This window comes from Struthio camelus, chromosome 24 (genome assembly GCF_040807025.1).
Source record: "Struthio camelus isolate bStrCam1 chromosome 24, bStrCam1.hap1, whole genome shotgun sequence".
NCBI lineage: Eukaryota > Metazoa > Chordata > Aves > Struthioniformes > Struthionidae > Struthio > Struthio camelus.
The window spans coordinates 3277797-3298360 of NC_090965.1; the positions used below are offsets into that span (position 1 = coordinate 3277797).

Here is a 20564-nt window from a genome sequence, read left to right on the forward strand (position 1 = left end):
TAACTGCCTCGCCCTGCCCATCACCGACTGATGTACCTGCACAGCTACTGAAGGACCCCAAGTTAGTACTAACAAAGATCAGCCTTGATAAAACTTCCTGAGACTGAGGGAGATTTCATCTAACATAGGTCCAAATCCACCAAGAGACTTGTGTAGGATGGTACTGACTACCACCAGATTAACTTCTAGGCTATTGGCTCTGGGGCTAGCACCGTACTAAGCATATATATTCTGTATACAGTGAATGGGTAGAGTTAAAGGTTTAGGACTCATCATTGCCAACACAAACAGGCGGAAGGCGATGAGGAAACCCATCAAGGCAGTACAATAGGAAACTGAACATGAAAAGGTGTCTGGAAAATCCTGCTTCTCCCAAACTAATTTAGGGATTTGAAGTCGTAAAGCTGTCTGCTTTCCAAGCATTTTGGGATGTAGATGGCTACACAGGTATGCTTTACTATTTGAACGTTGACGGAGCCCTCACTGGACAGCCAGAGGGGAAAGATCAACACTCAATCAGCGTGAGACGATTCAAACCACCCCAGGAAAAGTGCACTGATCAGGAGGAAATGGCAAGTGTGAGTTAGGAACAACCTTTACACACTCTTTCCCTACTCCTTTGCTCTCTGCAAAGAAACATGAGGTCAGAAGGAGAGCAAGCAAAACAGAAGAGTGTAGCCCTGGAAGGAAGGGGTTCTAGGTGCCTCTTTGTTAGCACTTGTTCAGTGCCAACACACTCCATCCAGTGCTTCTTCAGTGCAAAATGCATAAGCCATCCTGGAAGCAGGGCCAGAACAAGACACCCTTTAACCTGTTAACACTCTCTTTGCTGAGTAACAGTCAAGCACTTTCTTTCTAAATTTCAGAAACCTGTTATTTGCAGCTGCAGTGATACCAACTCAACAAAAGTGATGCAGGACGTTGACACAACTTGGAAGCATCTTACAGGTAGGAGATGGGATTTGTGGTTGAAACTCCCTCTGCTTGGGGAAGGCCCACTCTGGCCAAGTGCTCTGACCACCACACTGTTTTACAAAAAAAAAATCTACATCCATGTCATGACTTTCCCCAGCTGCTCTATTTAGACAAAAGTGGCTGCTGTGTTTCTGATAACCACATTAAGCCTGCTTTAAGCACACCTAAGAATCAGGATTACATGGATCACTGTTTTGAGAATCTCAGTCACAGGCTTCAGACCGGTGTAAAGATGCTCAGCTCAGCTTACAGGGCAGTGTCATGGGCCCAAGGGGCAGGTCAGCCTCAGGAACCTGCCTAACTTCAGCAGTAGAAACCTAGGCACCTAACCTGGTAGGTAGATCACATACTTGTACTGGGTGCTGATGAGCTTCACCTAATTCTGCTTCTGTCCTGTGGAGATCCTGAATGCGGCCTTCTCTGGAATACCTCCAGCAAATCCCAGAAAGAGTTTACACAGAAATAATTTAAGTCTTTCATGGCAGGAACTGGATTTAAACATTTGGTTCTACCAGGCAGAAAAACTCCTAAAAATTCAGGAGATGAAGCACTTCAGGAGGAACTAATGGCAGCTTTCCAATACCTAAGATGGGGCTACTGAGAAGCTGAAGCCAGGCCCTTTATTGAGGTACATGGCAGGAGAATGAGAGCTAATACTCATCAGCTGAAGCAGGGGAGGTTCTGACTAGATATAAGGAAAAAAATTCACTATATTAGGACATATTAGCACTGGAATAAAGGGGCCCAAAGAAGCTGCTGAATCTCTGTATTGGAAGTCTTCAAGATAGGATGGGTCAAAGCCCTGAGCAATCTTGTCCAAATTCAGTGTTGACTCTGCTCTGAGCAGGAGATTGGACCAGAAACCTCCTTATGTCCCTTCCAATCAGAATGAATCTATGATCATTTAAGACAGTGATTCAGCTAGAGACTGCAAGTTAAGCTTAATTCACTGCAATAATCTGACTGCTCAATTAGGAAGAAGGAGCATTCAAACACTCAGAGTTCAAGTATAATCACATGACCAACACCCAACTAGCATTGTGTTTTGTTGTCCCTTTCCCTCCTCAACCAAAACAGTCTATTTATTTATAAGGCTCAAAAAGATTTTAAAGCACAATGGATCAACAGTCCCTTAGTACCACAAATTATAATTTGTAGGTCTGCAGTTTCTTGTGACAAAAGAAAGAAATTAGATTTAGTTGCTCTAAAGGCTAAGCAGAAAAGTTGCAAACACCGAAAAGGTCAGAATGCAATTATCACTGTACACCACTCCACAAGGCAAAGATATAACGTATCTTTTAATTAGCATTTTCCTTCAAGAAACTACTATGTCCACCACAGCAACAGGAGGCAAAGACTGCAGAGATACGCACCCTTTTTTCCATTTCCAGCATGCTAGATCGGTCAGAAGTTTTCTCCTGTTTCTGCTACATAAAGTAAAAATAGAAAGCTATTAAAACAGAATGGCATTCATAGGATGCAGCACAAAGGCCTAGGTAGCCTACAGATGCGCTCGCACAGAGAAGAAGCAATCCTTAGAGAACCATTCACACCATACTTACTTCTGTGAACAATAACAGTCTCCTCTGTAGCTCCTTCCCTCACATGAGCTAATCCTTTCCCCCATGCATTTTTCCATACCAGAGCACACCTTAGCTTGTCATCAGCCAATGCTCAATCCTGCCAATCTAAGAGCCTGTTTTTGCCTTACCTGGGCTGCTTTTTCCAACTTTGATTTGATGTCAGCCAACTCAAGCTGGGCTTCCTGCAGTTTTGATTTCAGCTTTTGATTTTCAGACAGGGCACTTTCATATAACTGCAAAAAGAAACAAAATATTTCAATTAACAAGGCCACTCTTCAACCACTGCACAGAGCCAATCCCACCATACTGCTCCAAGCAGACATGTATCATACTCAGCGCTGGACAGATGCAGCTGTGGGGTTTGGATTGCTCCTCCATGTCAGGACATTAGAAGACGGGCAAACAGGCCCAGTTTGGATGCTCTACTTGTGTTGTCACAATTCATGTGAAATATGAAAAGAATTGGTCAATTTTATAAGTTCTTTAAACACAGCCGGGAAGCAAAGAAAAGGAGGGTTTTTACTTTAGGTAAGCCATCAAGTATAATAAAGAACTACAATAATCCATACAGAATGCATGTATGCTGAACGCATCCGAACTCATGATTCTTTTGTGCTCCCCAGCACAACACACCCTAGCTGCTTTTCTGTGCTTTTACTTTAAAAAGGAGGAAAAAGGAGGAAAATTGAGGACAATTTTAGGCCAATCCTAAATGGAAGATGATGATTTTCTTTTCCCCTCAAACCAGCAGAATTTCCATCACTTTAAGAGAACAAATTAGGCATAGGGCCTGGTTCTTCTGGACAGACCTGTTCATAAGGAAGAGTGGAGGCAAGCAAGACTTTCTAGTACCATATTTTTAAATTCTATAGCCACTTAAGAATTAAGGTCATCTTAATCTGTTTACTTTTCGTATGCTCTTTGCATTGTTGTACGTGTACGCACTCTGAGGACATGGCAGTACATACTACTGGCTTTCAAGGATTATACTGAAAGTTGCAGAGCTTTTGAAAAAAAAAATCTGGAGTGTAGTGCAGCGCACTGGGATCTGCATGCTTGAACCATGCTGGTAGTGCTCAGCAATATTCTTTCTTGCTTCTTTACTAATCTCTCCTAAGCATTTCTGCAGCCTCGCTCCCTCTTCCCCAGATATCTGACTTTGCATGGTTTCCTTTTACTCCTTGTCCTTTTTACCCCTTTGACACACTGATGCATTCAAAAAAGTGTGATTTTCAAAAGGCAATGGAAATAGAAAAAGGTCTTATGATGAGGCTGATAGCTTGCAAGCTAAGTGATTTTTGATTTGCAACGAATGAAAATAATCCCCTTTTCTCTTTCTTTCCAAAGACTCTCAGTGCAGGTTTCTGCAGCAACAAGCAGCTTCTAAGGTGCATGCAGTATCAATAGGACATTTAAGCAATCCTACTTTTTTATAGTCCCTGTTACTCTCCTCTTCTGTTCTGGCGCTGAGGGAAGCTAACCGGTTCTCTCTCCGGGTGTAGGCACTGGAGCGGCTGGAGGTACGATCACCATAGGAGGAGGAGTCACTGGTGGTAGGATTTGCAGCTGATTCCAACCTAAAACACAAAGAAGATTAGCACTGTGGAGCAGATATTAGCCTGAATAGTCAGTATGAGCCTGACTGGTTGGGACTCAAGGCTGTGTGAGACCCAGCGGAGAATAGGCACTGGGACTGCTGACAGCACTCTCCACCCTGCAGTGCAGGACATAGCTGAGAAAAGGCCAGCAAGCCACGACCATTTTAAACACTGAAAAAAAATCAGTAGGCATCAGCCCAAATCCCAACAGGGTAATGATTTCCCATGCATTTCCCATCCTCATGGTGGAAAGGGGCCCATTCCCACAGGACACCGAGGGTTTTCTCCTCTACAGAGTAGCTGTTAAGTAATTTGGGGAGCAAAGGATGAAAGGTGGTTCACAACAGTTCAGTCAAGGCACGAACCAAACGGCCAATCCCAGCTTCAGCTTATGCCTTTGATTTGAAGTACTGGGAACGCCCAAAGCAAGACAGAAAATATGCTATCCATAAATATTAAGTAGAACATAACCCAAGAAATAAAATTCTTACCTGGAAAGTCTTTCATGCTGAAAGAAGAATAAAAAAAAGAAAGAAAAAAACCATTAATAACCAGGAGAATTACAGGTTCAGTTCATGAATTGCAGACTTAGGGGCACCTTCCCACCTCTGATACAAGTAGCTGGTTTACAAGCTGAACAGCATTATCTCCCATGTTGAAACGGAGAATCACTGCCTCCTGCCTGAATCTTTTCAATTGCTTCAACCGCTCTGAAGCATTTCTGATTTCATTTCTTTTGCTAACCTAAAAATTACTGGACCTTGTTGTTCAAATCCTAGTTTCCAGAACTGAAATCCTTTCCCTGAACCAAAACTAATCCGTATCTTCCTTTCTAAATCAAAAATATGCTTCCCGACTTTGATCAGTGTCCTATGCATGATGTGGGTGAGACTGATTAATAGACCATGCAAAGACCAAGGTTCTTTGCATATTTGTGTTTAACTCCATTAAATCACAAATGGTATTTTGTCTTCATGGGCAAGGATCTCCCCCACAAATGAGGGTTTCACTGCAGCAAGGAGAAAACAGTAGAAGCTGCATGTGAAAGGAAGAGGAACCTTACACTGGCCAAAATGTTTGGCATATTTGCTGCATCAGGTTCTCCTTTTCCCTATCAGCATCCAAATCACTGTGGTACAATTCTTAACACTGTCTTTGCTGCAGCCCACTTGTGCTTATAAACCAAAAACTATCTGGGCCAACTTATACACGGAGTAGGTTAGAGAGGAGTTTTGCTTGGCATAATAATATCCTATAGGGGCTAGTTGTGGTAAACCTCACTTGTTAATATGAGTTTTCTGGACTGGACGGTTCTCTTACAAATGCAGAAATCAAACGGTAGTAGTGAGGTGTAATACAGGATACATCACACAAATCCGTCACTTCCTTCTCAGCTACTTTTCTTTTTGTCCAGCAGATGCTTACTCAACTTTGAGGTGCAGTCTAATGCTTTTTCAGTCCCTTGAACCAGAAATTGGGCCCAGGACTCCCCTGCTAGTTTTATTTTACAAATGAGCACGGTCCATCATTAAGCTCTACAAGTTATCGCTCTAGATGCTTTTTAACAAGTGCAAAAGCCAGTGCAACAAGGACACCACAGATAAGAATGGAGGTCAGACTTTTAGGGCTCAGACACACTCGTGTTGGACTTTACATCGTCTAGATGCACCGCTAAACCTAGCGCTAAATGCCTTGTTGGGAGGCAGATTGCTGCCTGTCTAGCACCTGAGCTGCTTAGAGGCTTCAACGCTCCTGCTCCTGCCTGATATCCAGAAGACGTCTCTGATTGCTGCCCACGTATCTGGAAGCACATGCCACGAGCAACTATAGTAAGTGCTGTCATTTATCTGGACAAGCACAGTAGAAAAGCAGGCAACCATGAGCCTAAAATCTCTCCGACCAAAATCAAAGCAACCAGGCAGAGCAGAAGACTACACGGGCAACTCCCAGAATGACAAGGACTGCACCCAGCGTGCATGAAAATACTGCCCTTTAGCTCAGCAGCACGCAGAACCACAGCTCCCTATTGCGCATTCCTAGTTGTTAAATCTTTAACTCATCCAGCCCTAAGTTAACCCTAAGCTTGAATTCTAATTTAAGAAAGGAGCATCCCCAAGCAATTTGCGGTCACAGCAATTTGGAAGGCTGCCTTCCTCTGTGACACAGCCCCTCAGAAGTGAAACGCGCTGATTTGACCCATACAAAAGAAATGAACTGAAGAATCCCAGCACGCTTGAAGCCCTGTGGACGGACGGCACAGTCAGCTTGAAAAAGAAACTGCTAAATTCAAAGTTCCCCAGGAATGAGTATATATCAGCATGTTCTCCCTACAGTTGTGCCTGCTGGGCCAGACACGGTTCCTGCGCAGGTCTGAGTGCTGGCCAGTGGCGTAGAGATGAGCACAACACTCCAGTACTCTTCCCTGATGCCGGTATGGGACCTGAACCGTGGCAGCAGGCAGAGCCCCTGCAGTATTTTGCTCTGACCCTCTCTCCATCCACCGAAGAAGTAGTTTTCTTTGCATCACACAGACAGGAAACCAGCAAAGAGAGACAGCAGACTATTTTCCACCATACCTAAGCCCACTGCACTCCCACAAGTTATTTAGGACACTGTCTAGGAAGCTTCTCAGGGGACCAAATGCCCAGCAGCCGTCTGCTGCTCTCATACAGACATTTGCCTACTTGTCCAAACAGCTGTGATTTGAGCCACTCAGTAAGAAGCTCACAGTGAGTAGGCTGAGAAGCACTTTCCACATGACTGGCCTCTTGCGCTGTGATATCATTGGAAAGATTTCCCATTTTTAGCTGCAAACCTGTTGACTGATGCCCTCATGCTCTTTTGTTAGTACAGTCTCTTGCGTTTGCCTCTTCGAAACCTCACCCCAGCCCAGAAGCCTGACAGGTCCCTGGTAATTTTGGCTCAATGACCCAACCTCCTCTGTTCAGCAGGAAAAAGGGAAATTAGGAAGTGATTAACAAGGCTCTTTCTGAAAGTTATTTGTGCACTTTGTGTACCCCTGTGCTAATCCCTTGCAGTGACAGCTTTTCTGACAAATAGCTGGGCCAGTAATCCACTTAATATCAAGCTTTACATTTATTTCAACAAACACACCTGCTTATGCACTGTAACAGCGCTGAGAAAAAGTTAACGCGTGGCAGGCCTCTTCAAAAGAGCAGGACAAGGCAACACGAAAACCAAGCAACAAAAGCAGAACCTGAGCAGGTCCCTGAGCGAGCTTGTGCACAGGAAGAATCATTTTTGTCTCCCTGCTCCCAATAGACAAATGTGTTCTGTAGGCAAAGAGAGCAGGAGTGCGCTTGTGCAAATGAAGGATGGAATAAGAAGGGAATTGTTTTAAATACAGTTGCTGGGAACGACAAAAGAAAAAAACCCAAGGGTCTGGTTTATTGTATATGAAAACCTTGCTGTGACGGATGCTGAGCAGCATTGTTTTAGGCTGCAGTTATCTCTTGGCAGAAGAGGTACTAGGTTAGACCAGAAGACCAGCTTGCTCCATTCCTGTTCCTGCTGCCAGCATCAGAGCAGAGCAAGCGTGTAGTGACTTTTCCTCCTACGTTCTGCCACCTTCCCGCCCATAGCACCTCTTAACACTTCTTGAGCTAAAAACTTTTTTTTTTTTTTTTTTAGTGCTCAGTGAATTCTCCTTCCACAAATCTGTCTCCCTTTGGACTCATTTAGACCTTTAGGTACGCACAGCCTCCTGCGGTGACAAGTTCCAAAATTCAACTGAGCTGGACAGAAACAAGTCATTGTCTCACAGTGGCCAAAGCGTGGTGGGTAAGGATCCTGCAGGACACTCATGGGCTCCTGAACTTGCCTTGGGCTTGAGAAAGAAAGGAAAGCAAATAACACTCTTAGATATATTTTTAAAATGCACTCATGCCATAGCACGCAAAGGCCAGGCCTCCTCTCCCTTTCTCCATGGTCCCTTCTGACACATTCTTGCAGCTGGTCAAAGATGCAGCAGCACATCTCTGCGTTGTAAAGTTAATTCAGCGTCTTATGGAAACAGCACTGATTTACAGGAAATCTTTACACTTGCAGCTCTTTGGAAAGCCTAGATATTTCTCTAGCTGTTCAATTTTCAGGTGCCTTTCTCCACATTGCTTCAGTTAAGGGGTATTTTCAGACAAAGATGATTCCGTTTGAGAGAAACTGGATAAAGCCTCGATCTGGAAAGCAGTGCCTGAACTAGGTGCTACAGCAGCTGTTGGAAACAGCCCTGCTCTAATGAAAGTTGCAAACCAGTTTTCATCAGCAGGTCATTCTTCTACATGCTGCTACCTTCGGGGAAGAAGGGGAGATTTATTTATTTAAAATCAATTTCTGTCTCAATATTTTCTTAGGTTTTGCCCAAAGGCTAGTGTTCATGCAGATGTTTGAAGGAACAGCTTATTCTTTTTTTTTTTTTTTTAATAATGATAGAGGAAAAAATGCCTGAACGTGGAAAAAATAAACAGTTCCACTTTCCACCTTCAAAAAGGGACCCATCTAAAACAGGTGATGTGAAAAGTTGCAATTTTTAGCAAGAAGAAAGACTTTGAAGCCAGGGGAAATATGCTAAAATAGTGACTGAGAACTTGCAAACTCAGGGTCCAGTTGTGACACTCAAGAGGTATCTGACACAGAGACGCGTAAGCTCTACAGCAACTATCTCTTCTCCAGCCACCGATCTTTCTTTCAAAACCACTTCTAAATGACAAAAATATAACTTTTAAGCTTCTGAAGCGTTAACAGTCTCACTGTGCAATGTATGTAAATAATGAAGAAGGTGGTATCCGCTTTGAGAAGCCGTCCCAGCCCTGCACAGCTAGAAACTCAGAAGTCAAAGTCAGAACATGAAGGTCAAAACTTTCCTGCCTTGACGTCTTGAAAGGAGGGAAACAAAAGTGCAAACCAAAGCACAAACGTGCACTTGTCCTTTAAGTTAGTGCCAGAAAGGGCTTTCTTTTCCTGCTTTTTCTCGAACAAATATTGTGCCACTTGCTATGGTTAAAAAGGGGATGCCAAAAAGCATGGTGTATCAACTGTAAGAGTGTTTTTTTTCTTTTTCTGGCTGTTAATATGGCACATTTGGAATCAGACTGTCAGTTTTACCCAGCCTATATCCCTTAGGATGGAAACGTTAAGAACTGCAGAAGCACCGGATTGTGAAATTATCCTTCCTGCAATCTAAAGAGGGTCATATCATTGCAGAGATTGGGGAGGGGGAAGGAAGGCCCTAGGGAAAAGTTAGGAGCTAGAAGCAGCTGGCCTGGTTCAGACAGCAGCATGCTTTCCTGGCAGCCAGCACTGAGCCAATATCCAGCTATTCCCAGAAAAGAGCACTGAGACCCGGAAGGGGATATCTTTTGAAGGAAATCTTAAAAGTGGAGAGCACCTGGGGGCATGCTCTCAAGTTCCTGCTAATCCTTAGCTCTTTCCACCTTCCTCCGCAAGAAGTTCACGATCACGTCCCCCTAAAAGTGACAGCCCGTCAACCAAGAGGTCACAACTTCTTTCTTCCAGTCCATCTCATACAGTGTTGGAGAGGGTGGAAGACAGCGAAGGGGTTCGCCAGCCCTCCCGCACAGGGTCAGAGCAAACTCAACCCAGACGGGCTGGTAAAGAGCAGCACATCTGCAATGAGCCACAGAAAAAAGACGAAAAAGGGCAAACAGCAGCATAACAGACTTGCCAAAGGGTGCTCCGCTCCTTTTCCTGTGCCAGCTGCTTCCTTCTGGGCCCCTCCAATTCTCACCACGTTGGCTTTTGGCATTCCCAGCTAAAAGGCCAAGCGAGGTATTGGTAGCCACTTTATTCCTTTGGAAAGCCATGATGGTGTGGAGCACGAGGAATCCCGTACACTTTTGATTTTCGAAACGCATTTGGATTACAGAACACAGGAGACTTTCTTTAAAAACTGAAAAATTTACAGCTTTTAGAAGTTCAACAAAGCAGAATTAAAACCTAATCCTGTGTGGAAGGGTTAAGAGAAAACGCAGCCCTGAAACGCAGCGCCAAAAGCAGGGGGGGATCAGCCACTTCTCTCGCCAAGTCAGCAATTGGCCTAATTGCTTTCAATTGCATTTTTCTGTGGCTAGGATTTGACCCAGCAAAGATGGGAAAAGTCTGTTTACATTTAAAAAAGAAAAAAGCAATTTTGGGAACATTTTATGCTTCTTCACCTCTGACTGGCCAACCTCAGGAAAATCTGCACTATTTTAAGATAGTTCTCAAGGCATTTGTTTTGGTGTGTTTTGTTTCAGAGATCCTGACCGATGCTCCTGATTAAATAACCAGCATTTAACAAGATGCTAGAGCACAGCTCCAGCCACGCTTTCCTCCCCGCTCCTAACCAAGAGCAGAAGTTTTAGGAACCTCTTGAATTCTGTTCTTCTGTTGGCAAATATCCTCCTGGCGAGTCCTGTTTGTTTTAGAAATTAAATGTAAAATAAAGCCAGCTGCTCTTAGGGCCGTTCCTCTCCCACATGTAGGCAAAAACACCACTGATACAACAGGAAACTACTTGCCAAGAAGCCGACACATTCCTATCGTTATGCAGCTTTCCTGCTCCCACACCACCAAAGGTCTATGCAATTGGCTATACTGATGTATAGCAGCTGTAAAAAGGACAACCTCCCCAGTGGTTTATGCTGTTGCAGCTAAAAGTCTTACCGGAGCTGCAGAGGAAGAGCTGAGCTGGAAGGAGGAAGAGCAATGAGGAAGGCCCCATAAAAGTCCTCAGAGAGGTGGAAGAATCCTCCCCATTGAATACAAATGAGATAGGTATTTTACACTTGTCCTGTAACCCAGATATTTTTGGGCTCAATTCTTCAGTGCCTAGAAAGTCTAATTTTCAAATGGATGCAAATGCAATTAGATTTGTTCTGCATTCAGAAATTGATAGTGGTTTCTGAGGTTGCTGCCTCCCCAGGAAAGCCACCCTGCTGTAGCTTGTACAGCTGCCTGTTAGCTACAGCTGAGATGACAAATATTGCTGTCTTCCAAGCAAAGTTTGCATTTGTGTAAATGCAAGGATTACAAATCCCATTCGTATGATTAATAATCTGGTATAGCCAAACCACCTCCATATAACTTCCAACTCCCAAAAGCCTGGTGCAAATTATGTTTGCACAAACTATAAATCAATAAACTTTGCTTAATACAAACTGCTATTACTGGAGCATAACATTAAAAGATCCTCCAAGAAGGAAAAGTGGCTTTGGCAACGGGCTGAAGTGGATCACATTGTTTACAATGAGGATAGCACATATTTAATCAGAAACAAATACATGGGGCTGTGCTAGAGTGACGACCGCATCTCCTGTGATCCCAAACACTTCTAAACATTTTGCACTTTTACAATGGTTTGCATTATTGCCGTTACATATGCGCCTCAGGTCCCTGCATCTCTCTCACATGGCCCTTTGGCTTTGCAACAGCTGCACTTTATTACCACCGTCTCTTGGGGATAAAATTCTCCATGTAAAATGGCAAGTCGGATTGTATTTTAATTTAGTAAAGGCCACAATTCAGAAACCTGGTTTTGTTGCTCTTAGTTTTCCTTCTTTTCTAGGGGATCAAATTTTATTGGTGAAAAATTTAATTTTGCAAAGTGATGTGATCTTGGAGAAAACTCTCCAGACAGGAGGAAATAAAAGCCAGGCAGCCAGGCGACACAGGAAGAGGAGGTCTGAACTCCCAAACTTCTTCAGTATGAGAACGCTATATAGGTCTGTAGGCAACTTCTTTCTTGCCCCTGCAAACACTTTGCTGGGACTTTTCCAGGTGTTATCATCGGGTATTTAAATACCTATTAGGAGACTAGCCAGAATTCAAGCTGTCTAAAGCCAACCTGCTGACTTTTCAGTGCGAAGCCCTTTTTAAAGTCCTCTGGCGGACACCTCTTCTATCCTGCAACCACATAGCATTCCTGTGACAACTGCTACGGTCACAGGGAACTCTTGCATGGAAAAGTGATTAGGGACGGTTAAGTGCGCTGAACCATCTATATTATACTAAGCATTTTGTGCTTTTAGAGTTAAGACAGTTACACAGCCTCCTTCCCTTCTCATTTGTTCCAGTCTAAAATAGCTCCAGACCAACTGTCAGTGATTTGAACCTGTAGAATCTCACTTATCAGTTTGAGGACCTCTGCCTGCTCCAAGGAGGATAGTAACCTCAGCAATTTTGGGTCATTAAAAATGATTTACAATTCCCTGTAATAGAAGTGTAACAATTCCCCAAAATGAGTCCCTACGTTTTTATTTGACGAAGGTAAGAAACACCAGCTGCAGCTCCAGCGCACTAGACATCATCTCCACTAGCAGAAGCCTCCAAGCACAAGGCATGGCTAAGAGGACCAGCACAGGTACAGCTGCTTGAGCCCTGGGGAAAGGGATGGACTGAGCTCTGCGTCTCTCCTAGCCCTGTTTTCTACGGGTCTGTATTCCATTTAGGAAGAACAAAACTATAATGGATCCGGAGGTGGATCCTGAAACTGAAGCAAACACTGGTTTCCAGTGCAGTAGTTTGAAGCATTCAGCAGTTTCTATCCACTCTCCCTGTCACTTCCTTTGGCCACTCATTCCCATCCCACAGCACCTCCCCATCTCAGTTGTGCCAACAGGCTTGGTTTTGTGTCTGTACTATGAACTGACCCAAATTACAGATACCCTCTTTCTCCTTTTCCCTTCATCTTCTTTTATAATCCAGACCAATTCCCCAGTCTGGCTCCTGCTGCAACCTCACACTGGCATTCACATGTACTCTGAACCTCCGGCCTCCTTGCCCATCTAAAGGCAATGGTTAAAAAGGCAGAGTGAGGACAAGTCATTTCTCTCTGGCTGCTTAACCAGCTTCTTCAAAGGCACCCATCACAGAGCAGGTGGTAGTGAGTCAAAGGGGGAGTTTTAACATGAAGTTGGAGTATTACGTTGCATATTTCTTTCTTTGTGACCAATCACCAATATACCTAAAAAAGCCAGGTCATAAAGCAGGCTAGATCCCTCCAGGACCTGGATGCTACATTTGAGACTGCAACCCATTTTTCCAGCCTGTGTGCTCCTGAAGACTCCTCATCTATAGAAGTGGCATGCGCTTTCACAACAGCAGTAGAAAACAAGAGCTATTTTGGTAATGTGGAAGGAAAACTGGGTTTCATCTGTCCTATTAAAGGCAGTAGGGCCAGGGCACAGGATTAAGCACTTGGTCCATGACCACTTGGCCTGTTTACTTTGTTAACAGTCTCTCCGGTAGGGTTTTGGCTTGGATCAATTTGCTCTATTCCCTGGAAGGCAGGAGAGTTGAGGAAGATAATTTAGCCATAGCAATGCAAGCTGGGGCATGCCACTTCAGGTCCGAGAATGGGCCCTGGCCCATTTTATTTAAATGTACAGATGTAGTCAGTGATAGAAGAGTTGTCTGTCTACTGGTTCACAGTAGAGAACATCCAACTGATGGGTGATCTATGAATGGCTAGAAGATCACAACACGCTTCTAGTTACAGAGAGTTACAAATGACAACTCAGAAAATAGAGAACAAACTGAATATAGAATGATTTCTTCCTGATATCCATCAGGAACATGATACTTGAGAAATAACCAATGCTCAGATGTGATAAACAAAACAGGGTACTGAAGAACACAGGCCAAGGTTAATTATCCTAAAGTTCAAGTTTCAGTATCCTACATTTTACATTTTTATATATATATATGTGTGTGTGTGTGTGTATACACTTATATATAGTACATGTATCTATATACACACACAGGCATGCATATATAAATATACACACACACACACACACACACACACATATGTATACTGTAACTAGTCAGCAGAAATCCAGAAATTAAAAAGAAAAACGTCATGGGACAACTTATTTGACTCCATTTCAATTGATGCAGTACCATTTTTATCACACCTAGAACAAGCCCAAGCCACTAACTGGAAAACCAGGAAGATAAAGTTTCCTGGGGAAATGTTTATAAAACACTCTTTATTCTATAACATACTTGCAGCAGCAAAGCCAGCCAAATGATTCACACGGTTCTACCTAATGCGAGAATAAAGCTGTTACCATTAATATCTGAAACAGGATTAAACTTGCTGCAGAAGCAAAAGCACTCAAAGAGTGAAAACTGCCTGTCAGACACATTCATATTCAAACCTCTTCCAAGGCTGTAATCCCATCAAGCATTTCACCAATGGCTCAACGCTCCTGGACATCTCTCTCTGATTAAAAGTAGTCTGGTTTGGCCGCATTACCAGGCCTCTAAGATTTTAGGCCATTATTTATATTTTAATATCCAAATCATGCTAGGTTTATTTACATATAAAGCATCTGCAGCTCAAGTGGCTAATGATTTTGTGCAGCATTATTTTTTCTTCCTCTAAGATTTGGTTTGGATTCTGAAAGTACTTGTCTGCATCAACATCACACACAGATTAAAAGCATTTGCTGCCATGGTAATTGCTGTTTAGAACAACTGCAGGCTTGATTTGGAGACAAGCTACCAGACATAGCAATTTGAAAACCTTTGCTTTCTACGCCCAAGTATTATTATCGAGTGACTTAAGTGAAAACATATGGCCCCTACAAGGTGATAGCTGTTCCATCACATATGCCATTTAGCACATGACTCCTGCAGATACTCAAATGAAAGGTAGGTTATAATCAATCCATACATATTACTGAGTATTCTCACAGCTTTATTACTGAGATCCTACTGACAAAAATCTGCTTGGGAGAGTTCAAGCAATAAGCACTGAAGGTGACTTAATGAGGGACTAATTTACCATCAGAGGGAAAAAGCCATGAACTGAAACGGTGAATAGGGCTTAGGAACAATAATTGTGCAGTTTCTCACGAAGCAAGCAACAAATATCAAGTGATGACAGCTAGTCAAAGAAATGCAGCCCCTATTAAATGTAAATAGTGTGAGGTTTTAAGTTTTTGATTTTTTTCTGTAGGACAACAGGCCAAGGAGCGCTCTGTAAAGGGAAGGAAGGTTGACAAAGAGGTAGGAAACAATTGAAAAGCTGCATTTACAGTCTGTGCAGTAATCTGTGAGTGTACATCTTGTTTAGTTTTCATGTTCCTAGCTAACCAGGCTCATACTGAGAAATGCAAGGGTTATGAAGCACCAAGGAACAGAGGGATGAGCCAGCCCCACCATAAATAGAGTCTTAAAAAAAAAAAAAAACCTCAGTCCTCACTTTTACCCTACTCCTTCCAATCTTGCCATCTATTTGCTTACTTATGCACGATGCTCAAACATGTCATAATGTGGAGTTGCCTGTAATGCCCTCCACAACTACACAACTAATGTTTTGTTGGAGAAAGAGAAATCTTGGGCTAAAAGACTACGGTACAAAACTTGTGATGAAAAGGTCACCACCGCCACCACAGAAATAGAAGCTTCGGCCAAAAAACTGGAAGTTCTGAAACAATTTCAAGGGATTTTCTTTTTCATTTTCTAGTAATATCCTCATTAAAGCAACTGACACTTCTGGAAAGGTGGAGCTAGCACAATGTTTACCTTGGATGATTTAACAGGATTTACTTGGCTATTTCTGTACTGGTCACTATAATTCCTGAGTGTTCTGTTAAACACAAGAAATGAGATATTTTAGCTTACCAAGGCTTAAGGGCAATAGGACAGTGATGACCTTGCACCATGGCCCTGGCACATGAAGGCGCCTACACACCAAACACTAGACTCGAATCAGAGTTTCCTCTGCATGCCTTTTACTCACCATCCTGCCACACTGTACTCAAGGATATTGCCCTTCTTATGACTTGTAAGAGTTCATTGCAAAGCGCTCATGCGTCTCGGCTGTGCAGCTGGGGATATCCCATTAAATGAGAGGGAAAAAAAATGCATGCACTATTATCATAAGACACAAGGAGGAGGAATGCTACGGCCGGCAGAGCAAGTGCAGCAGGGAATGCTGCAGGAAAGTGCTTTGCAAATGACATTTGAATGCAGCTGTTTGGCACTGGTAGCTTAATTTTCTCCAATTTGTCTGCTTCTCCGAGAGGCTTACGTATATGTACCAGCAAGTGTAAGGTTTCCTATTGCTCATCCATTTTCTCCCCCCTGCCCAGCTGGCAACTTTTGAGTCCCCAGGCCATTCAGTATCAATCTAACCGGACCGAAAGAGAAAAGACTCAAAGATATTGCTTTCCTACCTGTTTTATTAAAGCTGGCAGCTAGTGGTACTTGGCTGAAAGGGTTGTGGGCACGGAGGAGAGAACACCCACCCATCCACCCACACACCCCTACCTATGGGCCACAAATTGATAGGAAATCGCACACTTCATTATTTCGCTTGCTCATGGCAGAATCACACTGTTCTGGAGAAACAGTTAACTAACATACTTTGTTCTAGTCTCAAGTAAATCTTTCCTAAATTAGCCTTTCAAGGCACTGGCTATTTCCATAACCCTGATGGGACCAAGGCTGTTTCCTACACTGACTTGTGAGCAACCACTGCAGCACCTGCCATCTGGACCCTTCCACAGGAACGCTCTGGGGCGAGGAGAATCGAGATTTTCATCTTCAGGTGTTTCCTTTTGCCACCATCCCAAGGCCATGAGAGGCTGAGGAAAGCCCTTGATTGGGCTTTTGCATTTCCACTAGGGACTTCTCCAGCCCTAGCTGCTGCATCTAACACACCGGAAAGTTCCCACCACTTCCTTTAGCGTTCACTGGGGCCTGCAGGAGTGCACAGACTTGTCACTGCTACTGGCTGAGGAAACTAGTAGGTCCTATTAGTTTGCATCAAGGGAGCCCTGGAGATCCATGCAACGTGCAAGTGAATACAGCAGTCACAGCTCTTGCGAGACGTTTGTCACCTGTTTATATGCCTCAAATGTATACGGAGGGGAAAATGAGTAAGTCTGTGCATGCAGAACTTGACTGATTTCAAAACATTCAAGAAATTAAAACAGCTTTGGTTTTATTCTCTAAGAACTTATTTGAAGGATTCCTCACCTACTAAGCTGGTTATCAGTAAGTTGGCAATTTACTCAGGAATGGTAAGGACAGCTGTAAAAAATTCTGAAGAAAGACTATTTTAGCAGGCAGAGGATAGTTCTGGATTATTTAAAACCTCCCAAGAGATATTCCAATTGCAAACTGGAAGAAAACATGCTCCTACCCCTCCTGGGTTAAATGGTTAACAGCCCAGGGGCTAACAGCAGCCGCTGCAGACTGCAAGGCTAAAGTTTCCTGAGGTCAGGGACTGTTTCCATTAACAAAACGGCAGTAGGTTAAATAGCCTTTTACATATTTAGGGCTATGCTTTTTACAGACGGTGATTTGACACTAAAAATGAGCAGACAATGCACATCTGATTTGAGCAAATACAGTGCTCAGATTAATGTAATGCCTGCATCTAAAATTAGCCTGCCTTTTTCCATCTAATTCCTCCAGGCTTTGACTAAGGCATGATAACTTTTCTTGACTATGAAGAGACTGCTCATATAACAACACGGACTTTGAGAGGTTCTTGATAGCCCTTCACGTGACACCAAAGGTATTAACAATACTGTTACAAAATGTTCCAGCTTTAAAATGTCTCAGTAGATTAGGACACCGTCTCCACAGTCTGGGGAAGACCACTACCTTGACTTGTCAGCGTCTCCTGTTGCAGGTTGTTGTCTTCATTTTTTGCGGTTGAAATTATTAAAACGTAGCACAGTTCAGCACAACCCCAAGGCTAAAAGCCCCACTAGATAGCAAACCTAGCTTTCACAGCAATATCAAAATGCTTTTGCAAAAAGTGCAGCTTAACAAGCTGGTCAGGTTTTCCCTCATTTCCACCCAAGAGGTTTTGTTCTAGCAATAACATACTGGGCGAGTGATGTTTCTGCCTGCTGTGACAGCAGGTTAGGGGGGAAACTCCTATTGCAACAACTCTCTATAAGCACTAACGCGAATAATCACAGTGCAAGGCCTCTACAAATTTGCAGTTTTGTTAAAACCTGTCGCCACAGAAGAACCTTCCCAAGCTTTAGGTAAACCAGCCTCTTTTCAAAGCAAACCACTGACACAGGTATCCAAGGGTAAGGCAACAACCCAACAGCAATAATCTCTGCTCAGAGCTGGTGCTGAGCAGGTCTCGTGTAATACAAAAATGAAAAGGCTGCTTACTCTGAGTGTCTTTGCAATCGGGGAAGGAGAGGATGGGGGAGAATCTGACTGAGACTTCCTGCTCCGGGTATATTCTTTACTCCTGGTGTACAAGGACGACATGGCCTCTCAGGCTGGGGATCTTTTGGAGAAGCAATAAAAGTCTTGCTTTCCTGTCGCTGGGCAGGTCCTTCTTCCAAGGTCAGAACAAACTAATTAAACTATTCCCAGCTCTGGTAATTAAACCCCACTGTTTAGGGTGTATAATTTTAGGCATTAACCTGCGGCAGGGAGAGTTGAGGCTCCACAAGGTTTCTTGTCCAAGCTGAAGAGAAAGTGTCAAGGACTAGCTGCGTTCCAGCGCGGGGCGTTGTGCCGTGCCACCCTCAGAAGCCAGGCCCCTTCCCAAGTTTTCCGCAACAGGACATTTCCTCTCATCCAGAGCCTTGGCGCAGCAGAGCAAGAACGCTTCTGACCAGCTTCCCCCGGTATTCGCAGGAGGCAACAACTCCAGGCTCAAAAGCCAGAGAAACGGCTGGTTTTATCTAGCCGAGAAGCTTTTGTACAAAAAGTGGGTTTGCTCCCGAGCTCTGCTGCGAGCTCTCTGCGGTGGCTGTGCCGAGCTGCATGATTTAAGCGAAAGGCGAAAGCATAAATCAGGAACAAACACTGGTTTGGAAAGGGGCAGGCCAGATGAAGTTGTGTTTTGTTCCGTCCTCCTCCTTCCAGACGCCTGTACACACACACACGCGCGCGCGCTTCGCTCTTCCCTCCCCTCCGCCGCCTTCTGACATTCCAAATCCTTACTCGCTCAGCGAGGAATGCTGGAGGCAGGCCAGCAGCAAAGATTCACTTTCAACTTGGGATTTGGGCTGCCACTTGTAGGAAAAAGAAAAAAAAAAGAAAAAGAAAAAAAGAAAAACTTACACGCTCCTGCTGAGGCCTTGCGGGCTAAGAGCGGGGAGTCCCGCGGGGGCAACTTCGCCGCACTTTGCGAAGCTGAGATTCGGGGCGCTAGCCCGAGCACGCGTTTTGCGGCGGCGACAAAGGGCGATATTTGAAAGGACACGGAGAGGTTCATACCATTAAAGGGAGTACACGTTCGTGCAGCACAACAGGATTTTGTTGTTTGCTCATGAGCCTGCTCGGAGCCGTGAGAAGGCGACACTTAGCTTGTGTAATATACACTCATTCAGAGGAGCTTTGGGGATTGAGGAGGAGGGGAAATGAGCTTGGAGAAAAGGAAAAAGGGTGGGGAGAGCATTGCACCTCTTTCAGTTAAGCTCCCAGCTAGCTCTCTGCTGATCTGTACTGCTGCTGTACAAACCAGCCCACTGGAAAACAGCTCTCTGCAACATTAACAGTGTCTCAGAGGCTACAACACTGTTCACCTGAAAGGCAGAGCGGACATCATTAATGTCCAACTACATAGGCACACAGTTTGCTCATTTGACAGATGCTGGGGAAACGTGCCCTGAAACGCACAGCGGGGGTACTGATTTAAGAGCCCTCATACACTAAATACAATCTGGGAGTCAATCACAGCAGCCGTAAGGTGGCAAACTACCTTGTTGGAAAGGCCTCAGCTCAGGTGTCTGTGCTGGACCAGCTCCAGTAAGCCAAGGTTAAGGAAACAGCACCACACTGCTGGGGCTGACACTATTGAAGGATTTGTACTGATCTGGACTCATTCACACCAACCTGAACCAGAATCAGCTACTGACCAAATAGCTGTGGGCCTGAGTTAACCCATTTGCCAGTCCAAGTTCTGTCCCAGTTCTAAAGGTTGCTTTATCATGGAACATTTCATAGTCAAGTGTAAAAGGAAAAAAAAAAAAAATATATATATATATGTATATATATATGTATATATACACACACATAAATGTGTATATATATGTGTGCATGTGCATGTGTGTGTATGTAAAAATATAACTATTACTACACTTAGGTGTCTCTGTTAATCTGTAATATTGCCCCTTTTTAGCCTACTGCCAGGCAATACATGTTAATTTTACTGACGTATATAGCTGAGGAATGGTGCCTGGAACAGCAGCTGCACTAATTTCTCCCACCATGCCGCACCGTTATCACCCCAGGAGCAATGCAGCATTGCTGCGTGGCCACGGAGAGAGGGAAATGCGGCTTTTGGGTTGTCCTTCTCATGCAAAGTCACTTAGAGATTGGGTTTTTACTTGATACCTCATCAAGAGTTACTCATCATTCACTGACTGCAAGTGAGAAAAGTTTGGAGAGGTCT

At 43.9% G+C, this 20564-nt stretch overlaps 1 protein-coding gene across 6 annotated transcripts in view; it reads right to left on the minus strand.

The window, feature by feature from the left end:
- PPP1R12B (protein phosphatase 1 regulatory subunit 12B) overlaps positions 1-20564 on the minus strand; it is a 127908-nt gene that overhangs the window by 13471 nt on the left and 93873 nt on the right. For all 6 annotated transcript variants that reach the window (XM_068918086.1, XM_068918085.1, XM_068918082.1 and 3 more), the window contains 4 exons: positions 4648-4664; positions 3985-4135; positions 2687-2791; positions 2349-2402 (listed from right to left, as the gene is read on the minus strand). In XM_068918086.1, the coding sequence (XP_068774187.1) occupies positions 2349-2402; positions 2687-2791; positions 3985-4135; positions 4648-4664 (327 nt within the window). The remainder of the gene's footprint in view (positions 1-2348; positions 2403-2686; positions 2792-3984; positions 4136-4647; positions 4665-20564) is intronic.